This window comes from Crocuta crocuta, unplaced genomic scaffold (assembly GCF_008692635.1).
Source record: "Crocuta crocuta isolate KB4526 unplaced genomic scaffold, BGI_CrCroc_1.0 scaffold479, whole genome shotgun sequence".
In the NCBI taxonomy this organism is placed as follows: domain Eukaryota; kingdom Metazoa; phylum Chordata; class Mammalia; order Carnivora; family Hyaenidae; genus Crocuta; species Crocuta crocuta.
In genome coordinates this window covers 3,817,770-3,840,987 of record NW_027531875.1, presented here as the reverse complement: position 1 = coordinate 3,840,987, position 23,218 = coordinate 3,817,770, and the positions used below count along the sequence as shown (strand labels likewise).

Below are 23,218 nucleotides of genomic sequence, written 5' to 3'. Positions count from 1 at the left end.
AATGACAAATTTGCAAGAAACCATTTTAACATTTTTATCCAATGCTACTCCTCAAGCCATGATTTTGAGTTATTCCTTTGTAGAGATTGTAAGAACTTCTGATGATCCCATATTTTTCTTTTCCATTGAGCATATCTTAGGAAGCATTTATCTTTTCATGTTAATTATAAATATCACCTCAAAACAATGGTCTTCATAAATGCAATCTTTTTCAGATTTTTCAGCCCCATTGTTATGCTCCCCAGTAATCATTAATCATGTATCCCGGTAGCTTATTATTTATAACATACTATTTCTCATTTTTATAGAATGGACAAACAAAGGTAGATGATATGGCCTACACTGAATAAAAAGGAAAGCTTAACTTTAAAGACTGGAGATGAAAATGGTTTTATGTGTCACTGATTTCCCCAAATGGTTACCAGAGCTCATTATTTTACCTGTGAATGATGGTCACAGTAAACATGATGTTTGTGACTTTCTTTTTTTAATGTTTATATATCCTTGAGAAAGAGAGAGAGACAGAGCACGAGTGGGGTAGGGGCAGAGAGACAGGGAGACATAGTATCTGAAGCAGGCTCCAGGCTCTAAGATGGCAGCACACAGCCCAACATGGGGCTTGAACCCATCAACTATGAGATCATGACCTGAGCCGAAGTCAGATACTCAACCAACTGAGCCACCCAGGCACCCTGAGACGTTTGTAACTTTTAAATCTTTTCCTCATTACAATATTTTGAAGGGGCTAGACCTTCTATTTGTGCTCAAAGTTGGTGCCAAAGTGAACTCCTCTGTCTTTTGGAGTATAAAGAAATGGTCCTGTGTTAGAGACATTTTTATCTTGTTCAGAATTATTTCAGGGCATTTTCACCCACTTTTGCAACAAGCTGCTTCCCTTGCATGTAGTTTTCTAGAGCATATGGCTGCCCTGCTGTGCACAGAGTGAATCACACAATTAAGTTTTACAATTTTAGGAAGAGCAGAACCTTCATATATGGCAGAACAGCATGGTATTAGATTTGGGGTGCATCGCATAGAATATTTTTCTCTTCACAATTATATCATTTGTATTCTAAATCATGGACTATTGCTTTTCAGTGTTGATGCTTGATTTTTCTTTGTTTAAAATATTCTTCAAATGACATTTGTTTCTCAATCCAAATGGTTTTAAAGTGACAGATTTCTAGATTGATTTTTATCTAGATCTCAGGTTAGACATTTTTCATTCATAAGGTTTACATTAAGAAAAGAAAAAAGTTTATAAGCTCTCCTGAACTTTCCATTAGAATGCAGCCAAAGATGATTTTTACTAAAAAAAACCCTACATAATTATTTGAATTTCATATAGCAGTTGGCTTTAGCTACACCTTTTTTATTCATCTGTTCACATTTTAAAAATAAAGTATTAAGAGTCTTCAAGCCATGGGATTATACTTGTCACTATCAGTAAATAATCCATATCTTTATTCAATATGAAGTAAATGAAGCCAGTTTTATTCTATATTAAAGTAAAACATGCTTAAAGTAAGATATTCTTGACCACTTAAATTTTATAAGCTTTGCATTAAAAATAAATGAGGATAGGATACACTGTCCCCATCTATTGTAGTTTTCTGGGATATACACTTGAGAGTTCTGATTAAATATATGGAATGGTGTTATTCATAGTCAGTGGTGGTGTAGATGCTAGGATGAAAGTATCAGACTCAAGTGAATGAACATATTGAACTAACATATGTAACCTTGGGCAATATACTTAGTGCTTCTCCATTTTTTACACCTGTGGATAGGAGGAAAAGAATCCCATTTTGAATGCATATTTTGGAGTTTAAAACACAGTAGACATAGAGTGCTTGTGCTTTAGGTACATAAGCAATAAATTATACTGCCCACTTCTGGAGTTGTATAGAAAGAAAATATGGTCTATTCTGAGGTAAAAATATGTGAACAAATTAAGTAAATAATTAACAAAGAGTTTTATATTTCTTAGTTATTTCCTTAGAAATAAATATATATGGTTTAATGCAATACTGACAGAGAATTATGGAAAAAACTCATACATACAGCTCTTTAACACTATTCATACTTATCTCATATATAAATTATACCAAAGTGATATATAGCATTCAATTTATCCTGGGTTTCTATTTAACCATATTTATTTATTTATTTACTTATTTATTTGCTAATATATCCTTAATTCAAATACTATTTAACTTCAGGATAGCCAACTCACTTATCTTTTTATCTACCTTATCCTTATGAATTCTCTGTGCTTCTTGGGCATATAATTGCTAGAAAAGTGTAGATGTGTGATCTAGATCTTCAAAACATTCCCTAGAAATTAAGTAAGCTACTAATGGTAGAGTTGTGAGCAACAGCCACTCAGTTTTACTTAAATGTTACCATTTGAAGTTAAGAGTGATTAAAAACACATTAAGAGATGGTTACTACAAATCTCTAATGATTTCCATGTCCCAGTGGTATATCCAACAGAGTCCACTGAGAAGCAATGGACATGAGATATTCAAGGAAGGTTTAAGTACAAAGGGATTATTTCTAAATGAGTAGATGTGAAGAAACCACAAGAGATAATGCTACAATGCAGAGTAGTCATGGATAGACTTCCCATTTCTGACCCACTGAGATGAATATAGAGGGACGTTGGACAGAGATATGTATATCACATTGGTATTAAAACAGCATAAACAACAACAAAAAACTAGTGACCTTCAGTTAAGGATCCTAGTCCACTCCTGTCAAAGTAATGGTGAGAGACCCTGAAGAATAAACTGGATCTAACTTTTCTCTGTCCCTCCACTCTGCTGGAATTCTCCAGAAAGTAAAACAGTCTGTTGGTAGAATCTAGTGCTTCACAAAGTTAAATGTGTGTAAGAATCACCTGGGAGTCTTAATAAACCACAAATTCTAATTCAATAGGTCTAGGGTAGGGCTGGGTAATTTGCTTTTGTGATAAGCCTCTAGTTAATGCCAGCACTGCTAGAGGATGCCACAACTGATGTGGCACGATGTAGCCTATTCAGATCAATCTTCTGCACAAAGAACAAGGAGGAGGATAGGTCTTGGAGGGCATGTAGACAATATAGAACATAGATGGTGATGACCAGCTCTTTGCTATCCTTAACATTATTTCTTTAGCAGAATAACTCTGCATCAAATGCAACTATTACATCCTATCTTTGCTTGTTGTAGACAGATTCCAGGTAATGATACCAAGGCCCCCAGTGAAGAATTTAGATAAAATATAATAATCTAAAATCAGGGACATAAAGACCTTAATAGGTAACAATACTTTCCTGGATTTTTTAATTTTAAATTCTTCACTGTACTAGTGAAATATGAAATTGAAGAATATATACCACTGCCTCAGTCTGAAGATATTCATTATTATTCAGTTGTTTCTTTCCCAATTAGTTTCATATTAGAAGGCATTATGGTATATATAAATGAACTGTGATGTTAAGTGTAAAACAAACATGGGACATAAGATTATTTTGCATAAGAAAAAGTGTTTTTTATAAACCTGCATATATATATGTATACACACACACACACACACACACACACACATACATGTTTTTGTTGAGATTATTTGAGTAGTTTTGCCTAATCTTTGTATTCCCTAAGGCATCCATTTGAAAACCAGGGCTATCCTAAACTTCTACTAAAAACAAAATTTTTTCTTGTTAATACTTTTAGTTAAATTATCCTTAATAAAATTACCTTATGAAAAGAAAACAGAAATTATAAACAAAACAAATAGAAAATCATTTATATTCAAAAGAATATATCAAAAAAAGGGGGCGGAGGAAAATTAATGGAGTGGGTCTTAAGATTTAATTACAGGACTAAAGGTAATAAAAAGTTCATTTGAAGCTATCAGAAAAAGGATGAAAACAAAGGCTGAGACAGTTTTAAAAGTGTTAAAAATGTCTGTGAACCGTACCATTGGTAAGCCTTCCACATGATAAATTTTATTACACCAGTTATAAGAATCCCTAAAGAGAATATTTTTTAAAATCCACGTTTCTCTTATAAGGCTGATGTTTTACAGCACACCCTAATTGTAAGACCTATTACACCAAGCAGTGCAGGTGGATCTGCTGGTATCTACATCAGTGTTTTGGATTCCTGAATTTGTTCCATTTCTGGGAGGGAAGAAAGCCCATATCAAATTTTAGAGTCCTTATCCATAATTAGTTGTTGGACTTTTTTCAACCAATTATTTAGTCCATCCATTGACTCAAATAAAAAGCAACAAAACTAATTCAAGTCAGATGACCTGTGAAAATTAACAAATTGATTTTATAAAGTACGATGTCCCTTTTCCACTCTGGTCACTCTGTTTAGTTTTCCAAGGTAAAAAAAAATTACACGTTTTTCTCAATCTGAAATGATTGAAAGTAAGATTTCAAAGATCTATGGTCTAGATTGATCTCATTAAAATGTTTAGACTTTACAGCTTAAGAATCTTTTTATTTTTGTAAAATGAAAATGAAATAGACTTGTTATAACGATGTCTTAAATATGCTGAATAAGAATACCTGTGTTTATAAAAACTAGTATCATATGTCTAAGGATGTTTCTATATATTTTTATTAAATTTACTATTTGAATTAAAGGATNTATCTATATAATTATATATTATATATTTTATATATTTGTATATTTTATATATATATCTCCTTATATAAAACATTTTAAGTTAAAAATCCAGGGAAAGAAAATGATTTAATTTATGTCTATACAGTGAAAAAGACATAAGACAGAATACTTTAATTTTTTTGAATATTACAGCCCCAATTGTGTTAGCCTCTGAAACTGATTAGTTCTTAAAATTCTAACTGGAAATAATAATAAAAATAACTAACATTTGTTAAACTCTTGCTATGTTTCAATATTTGAAATTTGTTATAGAATTTAAGCATAGTGGTACAATATATAAATGTAAATTTTCTTTGAACTAAAAATTAGGCAACACACATGTTTATATTTACACACTTTATATGCAAGGTTAAGTGCTGGCCATAAACTAGCCTGGTAGCAAAAATAAAGTTTAGGGCTTTAGAAAAATTATAGTATTTGAACCATATTACTTATTCCTAGTAATTTTAAAAGGGATAACAGTAGATTTCAAATTGCAGAATCAAATGTACATAATTTCTTACTAAATTTAATTGATTTAGATCCATCAGTTTAAATTTGAGAATATTTTGAATCTTGCATATGCCTAGTATGTAAGTCTCTACTAATGAGTTTTTAAGTGCTTTTGAAAATATTTAGTTGCATCACTGCCTTTTTCATCAAATGGTGGCCAGTGTTATTTCTCTTCTTTAAACATATTGTGAAGTAAAATGGTTTTTACAAAGATTCATAAGTGACTTACTAATATATTTCTGAATTTTTTATTATACCCTTATGGCATATAATCCAGAAACAAGAACTAATTGCAAAATACCTCTAGTTACTACAGAAGTCTTTATCATGCAAAAATATTTTTGCAGAAATTTGTATCCAGTAATAAATCTTATATACAAGATGGTAAAGGAAACACTGCAAGAATACTACCTGGTGTCAGGATAGTGTCAATCTTTCTTCTTCCAAGGATGATATGGAAGGAATGACCAATTAGCAGCTTCATGGTAAATAAGTTCTGACACTACAGGATTTAGAAAAAGGTGTTAGATTTCAATGTTGTTTAGGCTGGTTACACGGAGCCACCATTTACTTTTAAACAAACAGAATGTATCCTCTTAACACAGTTTAATATTTTTATAATCTCTAAATATATTTTAAATTTGGGGATAGAATTGAGAATTCCAATTACATCAGTCTTTCTTTCTCACTTTGGTCCAAATTCTAACACCTAGATAAATGAATGAATCTCTTAAAAATGAATAGAGAAGTTCAGCAACTTGTCCCATGTATTTTGTGACTAGAACAAAATACATTTTGTTCTCCCAAACAAAATATATTTGGGGGTCTCCCAAAGCCTAGCCTCATGGGAGAAATGCCACAAATAACACATCATTCTTTAACATTCTATTGATCTGTAATAAAATTCCTAGCTGATGATTGGTTTAGCTGATGATGATTTTTACTAAAAAATCATGGAAATGAATCTACTATTAATAGTGATATGTGCTATATTCTCTAAATCAAACATTCCATACTATATTTCGGTTTTCTTAATGTTTTCATTTATTTCTGAGAGAGAGAGAGAGGGAGCAGCAGAGAGAGAGTGAAACTAAGAATCTGAGCTGTCACCACAGAGTCCACTGCGGGGCTCGAATCCATGAACCATGATATCATGACCTAAGCCGAAGTCAGATGCTTAATGGACTGAGACACTCAGGTGCCCATTAATAACCAAAATAAAACCCAAAGGGATTTTATTAGTGTAGTTTATTTATTAAGTGTAAAGATAGGATTGTAATTAATTCAAAATAAAAAATAAAATGATACATCCATGGATAGTAATCATATCAAACACAGAACAGAAGAGAAAGACATTATTGTACATTTGAAAAGTTAAGATGAGGCAAAAGTAACCCCCTCTCCCCCAGCCTCCATCGAATCAATAAGATAAAAATGACTTTCTCAAAAGAAAGATTTACTTTTTGGAAGAATTGTAGTCTGGCATAATCATCAATCTATAATACAGCTACTGAAACTTGCAGTATAAACTATTATCAAAATAAATGCAACAATCTTAGAAGTTTATGATAATAAACAATATTGCATTGTTTTATTTTTATTATTGTGTTAGAATATAACCTTGGTAGAAAATGAAGATAACACTTGTAATAAATAATACAATTGTTATTTTACTAGAATCCCATAGAAATATGGAATAGATTTTTCCAATGAAAAAATGTTCTTCCTAATACTAAATGTGTCTGTTTTATTGTTTTTCAAAGATAAAAAAAAAATTCTGCAAAATTATATACTGTTTGTAATTAGCAATGAAATAGATTAAAATATGGCCATAAAATTACCGGTATATGACTTTGAAGATTATAGTGAGGAGTCTATTAATTTTCAGATAAGGAACTTGAAGCCAGGAGATATTTTATGATCATAAGCTTTAGAAACTCAGTGATAGAAGAACAGTTAAAGATCTTCTTTTCCAAACCTCCAACTAATGGTTGAATTCCCTCTGTCACATCTGTGTGATATAAATTTTCTAACATTAAACACAGGCACCAACATGAAATCTACCACCTTCCAACTGATTTTCTTCTGGTAATGCCACATGTTCTCGGGTTACACTAATAAAGATTCTCTAACATAAAAATAAAGTCATAGGCTGCCTGTTCCTCCCCACACACACGTACACGTTATGTTTGAACAGAATCGAATTCCTTATTCATATATGTGTTACTGGTTAATGTTAATAATAGGCATTTAAATCCAAATTAAATAATTTCAAATAAGTAACTTCAACTGATTAACATGGAAGTTACATGAGTTTTAAGAAACATCAATCACCAATTTTTAGTTAAGTTTTAAAATGCATTTTAGAATTCAAATTGATTTTGAAGATAATAAAACAATAGTAGATCTGAAAAATACTGTGGTTTTAATCCCCTACAGTGGTTTATATATAAAGATTTACAGACACAAAATGATTTTTTTGTGTGTTTGGGGCTTACAACTTAAAAAAAAAAGTGAATTTGATTGTTGCCGTACTATATTCCTTTCTGACAGACTTTGTTCATATTGTAGATATTCCCTTTATGCTAAAAGAAAGCTTAAGTCAAACCAAAAAAGCAATAAATAAAAATAAATAAGAACGAACAAAAATTGTTTATCATGTGAAGGCAGAGGAAAACAAAGGAAATAGATATTTATGCACATGTCTATATGTCTTGCATTTAATGACCTTTTCTATAAAATGATTAGAATATACACAGTTATGCATTTAAAAATAGTTATATACATGAAAATAATTCTTTCAACATTCATTCTTTCATCACTTTCTCCCTCTTCATTTACAATTAATAAAAGAAATACAATGAAATTTTTTATTTAAATGACTCAGGACTTACAATACTGCATGTATTCATTCAGTCATAAACTCATAGAAGTTCCACGTGAGTAAAATACTGTTTAAGCCTTTGAGAAGCTCAGAGTATAGTGAAAGAAATTGCCACCAATAACATACCATCATTTAACATTTTCTTAATCTGTATAAAAGGCTACAATGTATTTTATCTCTATGATAAAATAAATTTTAAGTGCCTCTTACTAAAATACACCTATTAAAAATCAGATTAATTTCATAAGTTATATTTAACTTAGAAGGACTCATTGCTTAAAGGCATGTTGTTATTTCATACATATATCTGTTAATATACAATAAAATGTATATTTTTGTCATATAGTTGAGATTTAACATTTCATTGATATATAATTTAGAGCAGGGTTTTGCAGTTGGTAGTTGTAATATTTGTCCTTTCAATTTATATATAAAGAGATATACATTATATATTCTTCTTCTTGAAATCATGAAAAGATCTAAAGTATGTATTTACTGTTTAACATAGTTTAAATTTTTTGGTGAATATAAATTTTCTGTTATTTTCCATTCGTTCCTTTTTTTTCTTCTCAAATGGATAGTCTCCTGACCTGCCATCTTCTGCATCTAAATTACATTGTAATATGGTTAAAAAAGAGAGATTGTGTTCTTCAATTTAAAATGGTAAATGGGTTTTAAAAATAATAATAGTAATAATAAAGTTAGATCCCTTTAGAACCAGGAAAGTAAAACTCCTTGCCTGAGGTGGTGCTTTCTTAGATATACATTTTTCCTGACTTCACTCAACCAAATAATCACCTTAAGGATCGCTCATAAACCTACACACACACACACACACACACACACACAAACACACACCATGTAGTTTCAACATTCTTCATTCCCAGTTACACATTATAGAAGTGTATGTACTTATTGTCTTTAATTTGGACTTTGGGTTTTCAATTTTTTCATTCATTTATCTTTATTTTTAAAAGAATTCCAGATTTTGTGTGAAAACTACCTTGAAATCAACAGACTCACCTGCAGTCGTTGGAATCAAATGTTATAGTGCAGAGGAAGGTAGAGAGAGAATTCCTACTTACAATTCGTGTTTGGATTGGGATTATCCAGAAATACACCTCAAAACATAAAATGCCAATTTTATTAAGAAGAATTTTAAGAAAGCAGGAAAATTCACAAGTGGCAGAGCTCAATACAGAGTAGTTTAATACTCCGCTAGAATTAACCTCTGGCTCACCATGGGGATGGAAGTGTGGAAAAGAATTACAAAAGGAAGCACAACTTGAAAGAGAGAGAGGTGGTCTCTTTGTTTGCTGATAAAGAATCTCAGAACTGTCAAACAACTGAGCTGTCATCTAGTCCTAGTTTCTTATTTTAAAAGACTGAGGTAAAAAGACAGATTCTTGTCCAAAATTACAGAACTAACAATTCGCTAAGAATCAGGTCTCTTAAATCTCGCTTTAATGTTCATTTCCTTATTTTTTATAACAGTAGGTACAGTTCATAACTCTATGTTCCAGTAAATCATCAGACCCTGTCTCTACTTTCCTAATTTTGAGGAAATAAATCACCTTAAAATGTTTCAAGACCAATAAAATACTCATGATTTCAATTAGGTGGGTAAAATAGCAGATAAGAATTTGTGAATTAAATGATCAATTTAAAAATGATCATTTTAAGCCATCTGACAAAAGTCAGTGTTGCCTCTTTCCAATTCATGGCATGAAAAAAACCTAGTTGCCTAATGTAATCCCAAGGCTATAAATCTCATAAAAAGCAATATGTAAAAATTTCTAAATTATAATTGAAGAAGTTAAATGTATATACTGCATTCTTATTCATGCTGTTTTTTTTAAAGAAAAGAATTGATATTTAAGTATTAGATCAGGTTGCATAACTTTTTCTTCAGGAGTGAGGTTCCAATTAAATAGGTTTCCTTTATTTCACTTGATGTCATTGTTTATTACTTTTAAAAAGTACATAGAAACTGTAGTTAATCAGGAATTTATTCTTAAAAGACTAATACTTCTTTTCCTTCATCCAAAATACTTGAATAATGCTTTAAAATATTTCAATTACTTCATTTAATTTATATTTATCTTTAAGGAATTCCAGTCATGTCTATTTTAGTACAACGTACAAGGAAATATGCCAGCCTCTTATGATATTGATTTTCATATCATAATATCAAAAATAATAACATTATTTTAGATGAACTCCAAATAGTTGTAATTCACTTTTATAAATCTTATCGATTGTGGACAGACATTAGTCTCAATGTCAAGGCAATGATTATGAAAGGTAATAGTTATTGGTGGAAATACTAAAATATATTTTATGTTTTTCAGTTACACCATTTTCTTAAATGTGCCCTTAGCTTATATTCCACATAAGCTAAATTATCTAAAAAATATATTAGTTTAAGAACAAGTTCATTAAATCTTTCAAACTTTTATAATCTCTCAGTATTTTTATTTTCCTAGTTTAATTTTTCCATAAAATTTGATGGATTCAAGTTATGATAAACTATTAATATTTTGCTCTCCTATAAAATCTTGCATAGTATTTAAAAACCTACCTACCCATATATCCAGGATTCTCCCTATAGGACACTTAAAATCCTTCTGTACTGCTTGGTATTTTACTACTCAGTGATTATATTGCTGTATTTTCTTTTTTTAATTTTCTTCTGGGTACACTACATAAGGCTTAAGAAAGCAGTTTCTTTGACTTGGATAATTCAATGCTAACAAAAGTTGTTAACTTGAATTTTATTTTAAAATTGTATATCCTGATACATGTTTTTGTTTGTTTTCTTAACTAGTGAAAAAGGCCATAGATTTTAAATCTAGAGGATTTAAATTGTTTCCAGGGAAAGACAACAGCAACAAGTTTTCTATCTGTGAGTGTACTCCTTTTTTGTTACTTTCTCTAGTGCAAGAGTGAAGTTTGTGGTGTCTGTGTTGTTTGTGTGTGTTTTTAAAAATGTTTGTGTATTTACCAAATTAACTGCATTAATATCTATATAACATGCATGATTATTATTCAATATTTTCTTGTATTAAATGTGTATCGGGTTACTGGATTAATGTGTGAAGCTGCCAAGCTGAGACTGTTTCCGATGTAAAAAAAAATTTGAGCTAGTATGTTGATAGCATTCCAGTTTTATATTTCTAGGATGTGAGATAACAACAACAAAAATTTAGTGACATTTTTTAAATTGGTGATTTCTTATAGGGATTTTTGTTTGAAATAATTATTTTTCTAGGGGAAATTTTTCTTTTAATAGCAATTTTTCATCTAAGAAAAAATATAATCTCAATTTGAGTTAACTTATCCACACACTTTAAGTCAAGATTTTTGTAAATTAATTATTTGACTATAGAATTAACTTTTGCTTTCTCTTGAAAATCAAAAGATGGCCTGAAATTCATTTATTTATATGTTGCCCTATATACAATCTTACTTAACATTTAGGGATTTAGGAGTGCCAGGGTGGCTCAGTCAGTTAAGCATTGGCGTTTTGACCTCAGCTCAGATCATGATCTCATGGTTCATGAGTTCAAGCCCATCAGGCTCACTGTTGAGAGCACAGAGCCTACTTGGGATTCTTTCTTCCTCTCTCTCTGCCCCTCCCCAACTTCCTGTCTATCACTGTCTCAAAATAAATAAAAATAAACTTTAAAAATATTCATGGATTTACAGATCATCTGAAGTTTATCCTTGGATTTCAAAGTAAGAATCATTGAATTAGAGCATTCATATATAATACTGTAAGCAAAAATAAAATATTATTTTAGGATTTACATTATAAATCAATAGCAGTTTAAATTATTTTCTACCTTATTGTTCATATATTATATATGTAATATATATAAAATAAATTTTGAAAGAAACCATTCATGACACAACATCTGACTTCTATAATGATACATTGATAGTAAATAAGGTTATTATAAATAGCATATGTTATATTTTAATGGGAATATGTTTTAGCATTATTATTTTATTCAATTCCAAATTATCTCATGAAATGAGATTATATTATTTCTTTAAAAATGATTGTTCATTATGGTTGTATCAGAAAAGGATTTATCTTCATGTTTATTGACTTGCATATATAATAATAAATGACAGAATTAGATCAATTATCAAAAAAACTCAGAGTTGGTATGCGATCATTTTAAAGTATAATAATTTTAAAATGTGACTTTACATTTTATTTTGAGAATAGTAAGCCAAAAATAGCAGATATCAGTAGAAAATCATTGATCAAATTAGGTTACCTTTTACAAAGCACTAAACAATTCATTTCAAAGTATTTAGCTTTATATTTATAATTTCTTATTATATCTTGGGGGTTAAATATATCTACCCATCTTTAGGGAAAATAAATAGTGTTATTGTAATTTTTATCTTAATTATTAAAACATTTTGAAAAGACATTTTTCCCCACTATAGGAAATATAAACAGAAAAAAGTTGTTAGATGAATATTTTGACATACCACATTTCATTATGTCAATATGAAATAAAAGTTAAATCTTTGCAGACTTAAATATTAGGTTTACTACCTTTCTTTCTACTGTTCTGGCCAGTATATTTGTTTTGGTATTCTAAGTAGAATTATATTTCTGCTGATTCACCCTTTCCTCATTTTGGCTATACAAATGTTATGTGCTGCATGCTTCCAGTTTTCAGATGTCCTGGTAAATTCAGGCTATTTATACCAAAATAGCTAAGATTTAAAATTTATCAATGCATTAGAATGTATGTAATTCTCTATATTTGGTATATTGCCTTAGAGGACATATTTATTATTTTCATTGTTCTTGTACAGGGACTTTGGGGTGGACAAGGAATGAATTTAGTGCTGACAGTGTTAATCAGATGACAGTGTTATCTGGTAGGGAAAAAGAATAAAAGAATAATTCTTTATATATATACATATATATCAAATTTATGTATATATACACCAAAATTATATATATATACCAAATTAATAAAGAAGTTTATATATATACATATATATATAAAGTTTATTTATGTGTGTGTGTATGTGTGTGTGTGTGTGTGAGAGAGAGAGAGAGAGGGAGAGAGAATGGGGTAGGGGAAGACAGAAAGAAGGTAAGAGAATTCCAAGCAGGCTCTGTGCTGTCAGTGTGGAGATTGACATGGGGCTCAAGTCCACAGACCATGAGATCATGACCAGAATCGAAATCAAGAGTCAGATGCCCAACCAACTGAGCCACCAAGGTACCCCAGGGAAAAAATTTGATTCTTTTAACAATATTTTATTTAAAGAATATTGGTTTTAAAATTGTGTGAAGAAAAGTTAATGAGGCAAAACAAAGTTAATTGTGAATCAAAAAATGTTAAATTATTTCATAATTATAAACCATAATTTGCATTTGTCTATTACATTTTATGTAAAAGCTAAAAAATATTCTTGTGCTTTTTACATTTTTAAATATAATCACAATTAGAAACAAATTATGTGTTGCCAATTTCTTATGGTTACAAAATAATATAGCAGCATTATATGAAATTTCATTTCACTACATTATTTTCAAACAATTCATAACTAATATCAAAAATACCTTCTCTATGGTTCTTTATAGAAAAGGATTCTATTGTTTCAATTTTTATCATTATTTATTGATTCACAAGCAAGCATTTGGGTCTTCATCTCTCTGATATCATTTATTCAACACAGGGCCAAATAATTTGTAAAGGAGACAATTTTTGTCTCATATAAACCTTTCAAATGAAAAGAAAAAACAAAAATGCTTCTGTTTCAAAAAAAAAAAGTCTGCTCTGTTACTGGAACTATCTAAAGTGAGCAGAAGCAAGAACTGATCTATACACATTGCCAAAGCATGACTTCCCAAAGTAGCACCTTTAAAGTTTAACTAAGAAACAAATTAATAAAAGATTAAGAAAACTGCAGCAGTGTTCACCGGGAGCATTTGGTTGTTTAAATGCTAACTTAGATTGTTTTTCCAATGTTAATATCCAAACTCCAAAAGCCTCTATCCACCCCTGTTGTTTCGTTTTTTTCACCCAAAAGTGTAGGTTTGTCAACAAAGGGAAAACAAATTGATGGGTTTTTTTAATTTTAAAGATAAAGACAGGGGCGCCTGGGTGGCTTAGTCAGTTAAGCGTCCGACTTTCGCTTAGGTCATGATCTCGCTGTCCGTGGGTTCGAGCCCCGCGTCGGGCTCTGTGCTGACTGCCAGCTCGGAGCCTGGAGCCTGTTTCAGTCTGTGACTCCCTCTCTCTCTGACCCTCCCCTGCTCACGCTGTCTCTCTCTCTCTCTCTCTCTCTCCCCTAGAAATAAATAAAACATTAAAAAAAAAAGATAAAGACATGTTTTTATTTTTATATTTAAAAATGTTGAATTTAGTGAGCTAGTAATCTTGTTAACTTTTCTACTAGGTCTTCTAAAGTATTAAGATGGAATTATGAAGAGACAATGAGCTTCCCATAATGTATAATTATTTTATCTTCAAATCCATACTTTTATCATTTCATGTTATTTATTCATTCTACAATTCTATTTGAGCTATTTTTCCAAGGCAACAGCATGCTATACTAAGAAGGTAAAAGAGTGAACAAAATACAGTCTCAGCTGGCAAGAATCCAACATTTTATTGTGAAGCTAAATGACTTAAGAGTTAACTCTTTGTAGGACGTATAGTAGTATAAACTAACATTGTGTCAATGTCCATTACGTTTAAATTCAGAACAAGATCTAAAACACTATTTTATAAGGTAGAATAAAATTTTAAAATCTAGTATAAAGTAGTCCAAGAAAAGTGGCAATGAATGTAACCAGCTGAGTGAGGTAACATTGAGGTAACTTCTACTAGGATCTATTTGTTTTTATTTTTGGAGTAAATTCTGTGTGATATAAAATCAGAAGCCTCAGAAATAAATTGCTTATAATAAATTACCCTTGAGATTGTAGGGAAGAATAAATGAGTCGATACATGTAAAAGATGTAGAATATTTCCTGACACATGGTTATTATATTTTATGTTGGCTAAGTTTATGTTTTCAAGTTCAAACATGTAATAATATAGTAAATTAATTAAGACTACTGTAGCCTATTTATAAACCCCTATACACCTGGTAACCCATAACTTCAGTATTATAAGAAATTACAATTCATTTGTTCTTTTTTAATCCTGTAAAACTTGCCCTCCCTTCTTTTATCCACTTTTGTGTGTGACAAAGAACTCATGATGTATTAATAATAATAATATAATAGGTATAATGAAGCTCCTTAAAGAAGAGAGAAAAAAAAGAGTATTCTCCATAGTGATACTGTTTTAAAGAGGCAGCACCCTGTTCATGTAATTAAACTATTTTTAAATGTTAATTTATTTATATTTGAGGGAGAGTGAGAGAAGAGACTGCCAGCAGGAAAGGGGCACAGAGAAAGCGGAGAGAATCCTAAACAGGCTAAATTCTAAGAGGCTGATGTGGGGCTCGAACCCAAAAAGCCCTGATATTATGACCTGAGCTGAAATCAAGAGATGGACACTCAACCCATTGAGCCACCCAGGTGCCCCATAATTAAACTTTTAAAGAGCACCCATGTTCTTACCATTCTATGAGTTACTATTCAGATTTAAAGACGTATGCATGATAGATATGTCCAATTGCTTAAATGACACTATGTAGTAAAAGCAACTATTGAATAAATACTACTACATTTGAATGTCTCGCTATAACTAGTTATAGACAATTATGAAATATCTATATTTCAGAGAAATATACACTTCTTTATTTTTTATTTTAAATGTTTTAGAGTATTAAATACATGGATCATGCAGAAGCTCTTCCATTATCTTCACATTTTAAATTGAAGTCTTTCCCCTATTGCAGATAATCAAAATCAGTGGTTTAAAAGACTCTTCCAAATTGACAAAAAAATAATAAATAAAATAAAATCAGAGGGACATGAATTAATTAAATAAAAATGATAAAAATTATAGATATGCTCTGCATTTTAAGATAAAACATTTGATAAAGAGGATTGAATTTAATTAGTGATGCCATTTTGCCTTGCTGAGTTTTCTGGACAGGATGGAGGGCTTCAGGTATAAAAGCAGAATTTTTTTAATGACTCTGCCAAGGTTTAAAACTAGATTAAGACACTAACTAACAGATATGACTTTGTAAACACTTTTAACCTCTCCCTGACATAGTTTCCTCACCTGTAGGAAGTGTGTAATAATAGTAGCTACCCTTTAGATTGTTGTGAAAATTAAATGAGTTGATAAAGGATGTAGAATAACTGCTGACACAGCACCATGTTAAGTATTAACTGCTGTTTAAATTTATAGTAACACAGGCTTGTATTTTGAGATAATAATGATGAAATGGCAAAAAATCAATTAAAAATTTTATTTTCTAATAATGTATTCATATCATTTCTATATTTATTTGTAATCTGTGTTATACATTGTAATGTAATAAAGTAGATAAACCCAGATCATGCCATTCTTCTCTTTATCTCTATTCCATGTCAAAAAGTGACATTTAAAGAACATAAACTACAAAATTTTCAAAAGCTATTTTAAGATAGGAAAGATAGTGCTTCCCGTAGAAAATACTTGAATCAGTGAAAACAATACACTAGATATTGTTGATAATCAAACTACTAGGACATATTCACTGAGAGGTTACTAACACCTAACTAGGCACTGTAGATGTATTAAAATAACGGTTTTCCCCTTATCTTTATCAAGTATATAATCTCTTTGTATATGTGACTAAGGAATGTGAAACTACTAATCTGTAACATGATAAATAATTTAAAAACTAGACATAAAATTTTCCATATTATGTAATTTGAAGGATTAGAATAAACTGGGAAAATTAGAGATTGTATTTTGCAAAAAGTGGGACTTGAGCTGAGCCTTAAAAACTAGATAGAATTTTGACAGCTAAAGAAGAAGAAAGGAAAAAACATGGAGACATGGAGAAGATATAAATAAAGCATGAAGTAAGCATGGCTAACTAGTAAAATTGCAGAATAATTTAGAACCCACTGAATTGAGTTATGGAAGCATCTTGGTGACTAGTGGGGAGTAAAGCTGATATAATAGAAATCATGAATCGTAGGAGATTTGAACATTAATAAAAACTGTATTTGAGGAAGTTTAGTCCTCTAGCACTCAAGATGGACTAGAGGTGAATGATAATGGAGTGCACAAGAGCATCAGTGATTAGGTTGGATCTGAGCATGCACAGGAGATAACACTGCAAATTTTGGTGGAATTACTTAGTAGATCATTGAAGGAGCAAGAATGGAGCTTGGGAAAAAATGATGAAACTGTATATTGAAACTCATTAGCAAAGAGGTCATTTTTTCAAGCCATGAGCAAAATATAAAATATAGAGAGCCGTGGTTGGTGCCTTTGAATTTGTCTGCTAGAAAGTAAGAGAGTGATTTAAAGAGGGTGGTCAAAAATAAGAGAATTGTTAAAAAAAAAAAAAAAAAGTTAAAGGGGAATGAAATAGCAAGTCAGCAGACCAAGAAAAGTAAAACTATCACATATTTTTCAGGGATCAGTAAATATGTAATAGTGTTGTCAATAAGGATATTGGCTGGGGATAAATCACTTTAGGAAAGTGAGTTTTATAGAAAGAAGGGCACAAATGGAAAAATTCCTATCTAATTGGAAATATGACAATTTTACCAGAGCTATGACTGTTGGGACATTATCTGATAGTTATCTTGCTATCTGATAAATCAGTTTGAACATACTGATCAATCTGAAGTAAATGATGCAGGGAACCAGTGGTTCTTAACATTGACTTTACAGTAGAATCACTTTAAGGGTTACTGAAAAACAAAACAAGCAAAAAGCTGATGCCCACGGTCCTACCCTAGAGTAATTGTGTTAGAATATCTAGAGGTAGAAATAAGCATTTTCATTCTGAAAGAAATCTCCATAAGTGGTTTGGATCCACAATGGAGGTCAAGAACCATTGTAAAGTTTTGCTTTTGTTTTCTCTGTGGAATCTCCACTCAAGTCCAGTTCTTTTCTCAAAATGCAGAGAAATTGATAAAGAACAAAATAGCATTTATTCTCTAGTTCATTAAAAGATTGAATTTATGAAACAGTATCACTCACATATTTCAAAACTATCAGGTTGAAAAATTGCTCCCATTCAGATATCTGTCTTGGGATTTGGTTACCCATTGTGATCACACTCATTGAAAATATTAATAACTCTTTCATTAATTGAGTGTTCTGGAGGAAAGGCTGAAAATATGTATGATGGCTAGTAAAACATAATCATGTAAATTGCTAGAGAGTAAAGCCTTTATTTTGGTTTTCAGCATTATGTCATAATTTAGGAACACGCTTGGTAATTAGAACAAGAGTTTTACTTTAACATTGATAGAACACACTGTTCTGTTATATACCAAATAAGAAGTGCTAATAATCTTAAACTTTTCCCATAGGGTCTTATTTTCCTACTGCAACTTAAAAATAGTAGGTACCCAAATGACACAGTTACAAATGTTAGTGATTTCTTTGATGCCAATAATTAATGGAAACTCTGGCAATGACACCCTGGAAATGAATTTCCATAGATTTAACAATTTGATAGTAATTAAAAGTAAAGTGTTAACTATTAATGTGTTAATATTCAGAATAGTGTGCCATTGAAGTTCAACATGAAACTTATAGGTCCACTAATAGATAAAATGCTTTGTCTTTATTACTGGGTTATAAATTTATATTTTGTCTTTATATGTTTAAACTATAGTGATTACTTAACATATAAGAATATATTTTATGTAAATTTTTCAATTAACATTTTTCTTGATTTTCTAATTGCACATGTTTTGATTCTTTCTTTTTCTTCTGTTGTTACAGTAAACGAAGGAGGTATTAAAACAGCTTCCAATTTATGCCCAGATCCAGGAGAACCAGAAAATGGGAAGAGAGTTGGATCAGATTTTAGGTAATATTTTATATTACTTATTATTTTGTTGAAGTTTGTTTAATTTAAAATTAAAAAATAACTGATAATATGGAGATGAAGACTGGGTGATTTAATACAACGGTAGGTAGATTTTATTTGTTGCTATTAGTATTCCATTACTTTAAAGTGTCTAATTAAATAGCATACCAACTTTATTAAGATACTTTTCTGGAGTTAAATGATTAATTTATTGTCATGTAGTAAGTGAAAAATCATGGGCTTTGGATTTGAAAGACATGAGTTAGAATTCAAATTCTGCTTAATGGTTATCTGACATGCTTGAGTAAGTCACTGAATTCTATCTGCCTGAGTTTCCTGTTCTGTAACATGTAAGTCAAATTTACCACATACAATGGTGAGTTTCAAATGAGATATTGCGGAGGTGTCATGGTTTGTGAGTTCAAGCCTCACAATGGGCTTGGTGATGTCAGTGCAGTGCCCACTCTGGATCCTCTGTGCTCCTCTCTCTCTGTCTCTCCCCCACTCTAGCATGCTCTTTTTCCTTCTTTCTAAAAAATAAATAAACATTAAAAAAATGAAGTACTGTCTATGAAACCTTCCTACATATGCTTATAAACATAAATATTTTTCAGAAGTACACATAACTGTGATGTTTTATCTCCATCTTAAAATTAGTATTTACTAATTCAAAATTAAGTTATTAACAAGCAAGCGAATGAAAGTAGTATGCTGTGGTAGACATTACTTTGCATGACTAACAAATAATATTTTTAAAAATTTTGAAATTTTAGTAGTTCTCTGATTATAGCATTTTATAAATTAGAGATACCAAAAACCCTGTAAAACATTAAATGATAGTTTAACATTCACAAATACTTATTTTTACAAAGTATCTATGATACATATGAGGGCAGAGAAGGAGAGAAAAATAGTTTCAAACAGAGAGGGAGGCAAACCATAAGAGACTCTTAAACACAGAGAGCAAATGCTGGGTTCAGGAGGTTGGGGGGGTGGAAAAGGAGTGATAGGCATTGAAGAGGACAGTTGTTGGGAGTGAGCACTGGGTATAGTATGTAAGTGATGAAACATGGGATTCCACTCAAGAAACCAAGAGTACACTGCATATACTGTATGTTAGCTAATTTGACAGTAAATTATATTTAGAAAAATATTATTGATAATGACTATGGATATACCTACTACACATTTACAATTTTTACTTCTTTATATTATTTGTATAAAGGACAAATGATACTCTAAAGAATATCCCTGCAGGGGTTTGTGAGGGGAGATAGTTCTTAGAAAAGAGATCTATAGAAATTTTGTCCCTGTGGATCTTTCAAGATGACTTAAAATTATATTTTGCTATACATGGAGAGGAAAAGATAATATATCATTTCAACATACATACAATTATAATTTTCTAAAAAAATACAGAACTTTATTTAATCAGCCCCATAATTAATATAAATGATAATGTTTGAAGAAAAACACAAGAGGGAATTTAAAAGACCTGAGATCTAGTCAAACTCTAATCTTAATAAATTGACTTTATTAAAAATCAATCGAACTTCTCAACCTCAATAATTAAAAGTGTCATTTTATAGACTACAAAATTATAAGCAACTTATAAAGTGTTTTTTACATGTCTTATTTATTATAAAATCTTACATAGTATTTACTATTTTATCCCCACTTTACAAATGAGGAAACTAAAACTGTTTACACAGCATATAATTTGATGGAATTAAAATTTGAACTTACTATTTCCTGATTCCAAAGTCTGACCATGTAATCAATATATTACATTACTATTTGAAGTCAAACTAACTTCATTTGAATCCCATTCTTTCCATAAACTACTTGTGTTCTCCAAGAGCTTCTTTCCTAAAATCTAAAAATAATAGTACTTACTTCATTGGTTGAAGAAATTACATGAGATGATGTATGCATGTAATAATTGTACAGCTTGAGACAAAATAGGTATTCAGTTGGGGCACTTGAGTAGCTTAGTTGTTTGTGTCTGTCTGACTCTTGATTTAGGTGTAGGTCATGATCTCACAGTCATGGGTTGGAGCCCCTTGTAGGGCTCTGCACTGAGTGTGGAGCTCGCTTGGGATTCTTTTTCTCCCTTTTTTTCTGCCCCTACTCTGATTGCTCTGTCTCTTTCTCAAACTAAATAAATAAGCATTTAACAAAATAAGTATTCAATTAATTTAGTGACTATTATAGTATGATATGATTTACAGAATAATTATTAATATGAATATTTACTTGGTCTTACTGTGTGCAAAAATGTATGGTTTTATTGGAAATAGACTAATATAGTAATTTAACTTACCTTCAAATGTAGTGAATTACAGTCTTAAGATTACTTTGTAAACATATTTCAAACACCATGGTAGATGTTAGGCATTAAGAGGCTCACAGTTAGACTAAAACATAGTGTAATCATTATAATTTAAGAATTTGTAGTGGATGGAACTAGAGGGTATTATGCTAAATGAAATAGTCAGAGAAAGACAAATATCATATGATTTCAGTCATGTGGGATTTAAGAAACAAAAGAGATGAACATAGGGGAAAGGAAGCAAAAGTAATATAAAAACAGAGAGGAAACAAATCATGAGAGACTCTTAAATATAGAGAAAAAACTGAGGGTGGCTGGTGGAGTGTTGGATGGTGGGATGGGCTAAATGGGAGATGGGCATTAAGGAGGGCACATGTTGGGATGAGCACTAGGTGTTATATGTAAGAGATAACTAAATTCTATTCCTGAAATTATTATCATACTATATGTTAACTAACTTGGATTTAAACTAAAAGAAAAGGATGTGAAAAATGTTAAGAACACACTGAGGAGGCATGGCATTTTTGGAGGCTAGGAAATAAGGGTCATAGGGAAGTTAACATTGAGCTTGGTCTCACAGGATGATTAGAATACGATATACATAGAGAAATCCAGTGAGCATTTATATATTTATTATCTACATATATTATTTGCCTATTATCTGTCTGGTCTTGTACTAGGAACAAATAAAACACAAAAGCAAACATAGATGCCTTTCATGCCTTAGAATTTTTTAAAATATTTTTTTAATGTTTTATTTATTTCTAAGAGAGAGACAGCATGAGCAGGGGAGGGTCATAGAGAGAAGGAGACACAGAATCTGAAGCAGCCTCCAGGCCCTGAGCTGTCAGCACAGAGGCCAATACGGGGCTCGAACTCACAAACCGTGAGATCACGACCTGAGCAGAAGTCGGACACTCAACCCACTAAGCCATCCAGGCGCCCCTTCATGCATTAGAATTTAATGGCAGAAAAGACAAACAATTAAATGGCATATGCAGTTGTAATCACAAATTTAGAAAAAAATATTGTGAAATCATAAAATAAAAAATATATTTTAAAAAACAAGCATCTGTAAGAGAGAACAAAACTGTCAGGGTGGGAACACATCCATTTTAAGAAGGTTCCACTCTAACTGATACCAGAATTTTATGCATCTAGACTATAAGTAAGGAAGAGCCTCATATTGAGGACAAGCTTGATGAGCTATTCCAGGAAAATAAAGATGAGTGAGTCTGAATTATAGAATGTAAGTGGGAGAAAAGCATAGAATGAAGCTGAGGAGATAAGGAAAATCCATATCTCTCCTGTAGAGAAAGCGAATTGGCAGCCATTCAGTCTAATCTGGACTGAAGATATGTTTTGTTTTAAGCTCACAGTATTTTTTTAAAAATGGGAGCCAACATTTAAAAATCAGGAGATTACACATGTACACTCACAAAGATTTTTGCACTTCCTTGTTAGATTTGGCAACTGAAATAATGTACCTTCATGGAAATATCTACTGAAATCTATTAATGTCTGTTCCCATTAGGCTGATCAAATTCTCTCAGTTCACCATGGTCACTCCTGGGCTACTTAAGTCACCTACATATAGTAAGAAGCTACAAAGAATCGTAAGAGAGTGACCTGATCTCATTTATATTTTCAGTATATCATCACTTATATTTTTGACAGATGGATTGAAGAAAACAAGTTTTAGTTGGAAGATGCCTAGAGTAGTTTGAGTGTAAGATGGTGGAGATTTGGACTATGGTGATATACTGAACCAGAAAGATTCAAGATAGTCTTTAAAGATACAATTTCAGTATCCAATGATAATTTGATGT

At 31.0% G+C, this 23,218-nt stretch overlaps 1 protein-coding gene across 3 annotated transcripts in view; it reads left to right on the top strand.

Moving 5' to 3' along the window:
- Positions 1-23,218, top strand: part of CSMD3 (CUB and Sushi multiple domains 3) — a 1,194,711-nt gene that overhangs the window by 492,238 nt on the left and 679,255 nt on the right. For 2 of the 3 annotated variants that reach the window (XM_077772929.1, XM_077772928.1), the window contains 2 exons: positions 10,890-10,967; positions 18,970-19,057. In XM_077772929.1, coding sequence (XP_077629055.1) covers positions 10,890-10,967; positions 18,970-19,057 — 166 coding nt within the window. The remainder of the gene's footprint in view (positions 1-10,889; positions 10,968-18,969; positions 19,058-23,218) is intronic. The other variant, XM_077772930.1, reaches the window with a different exon arrangement.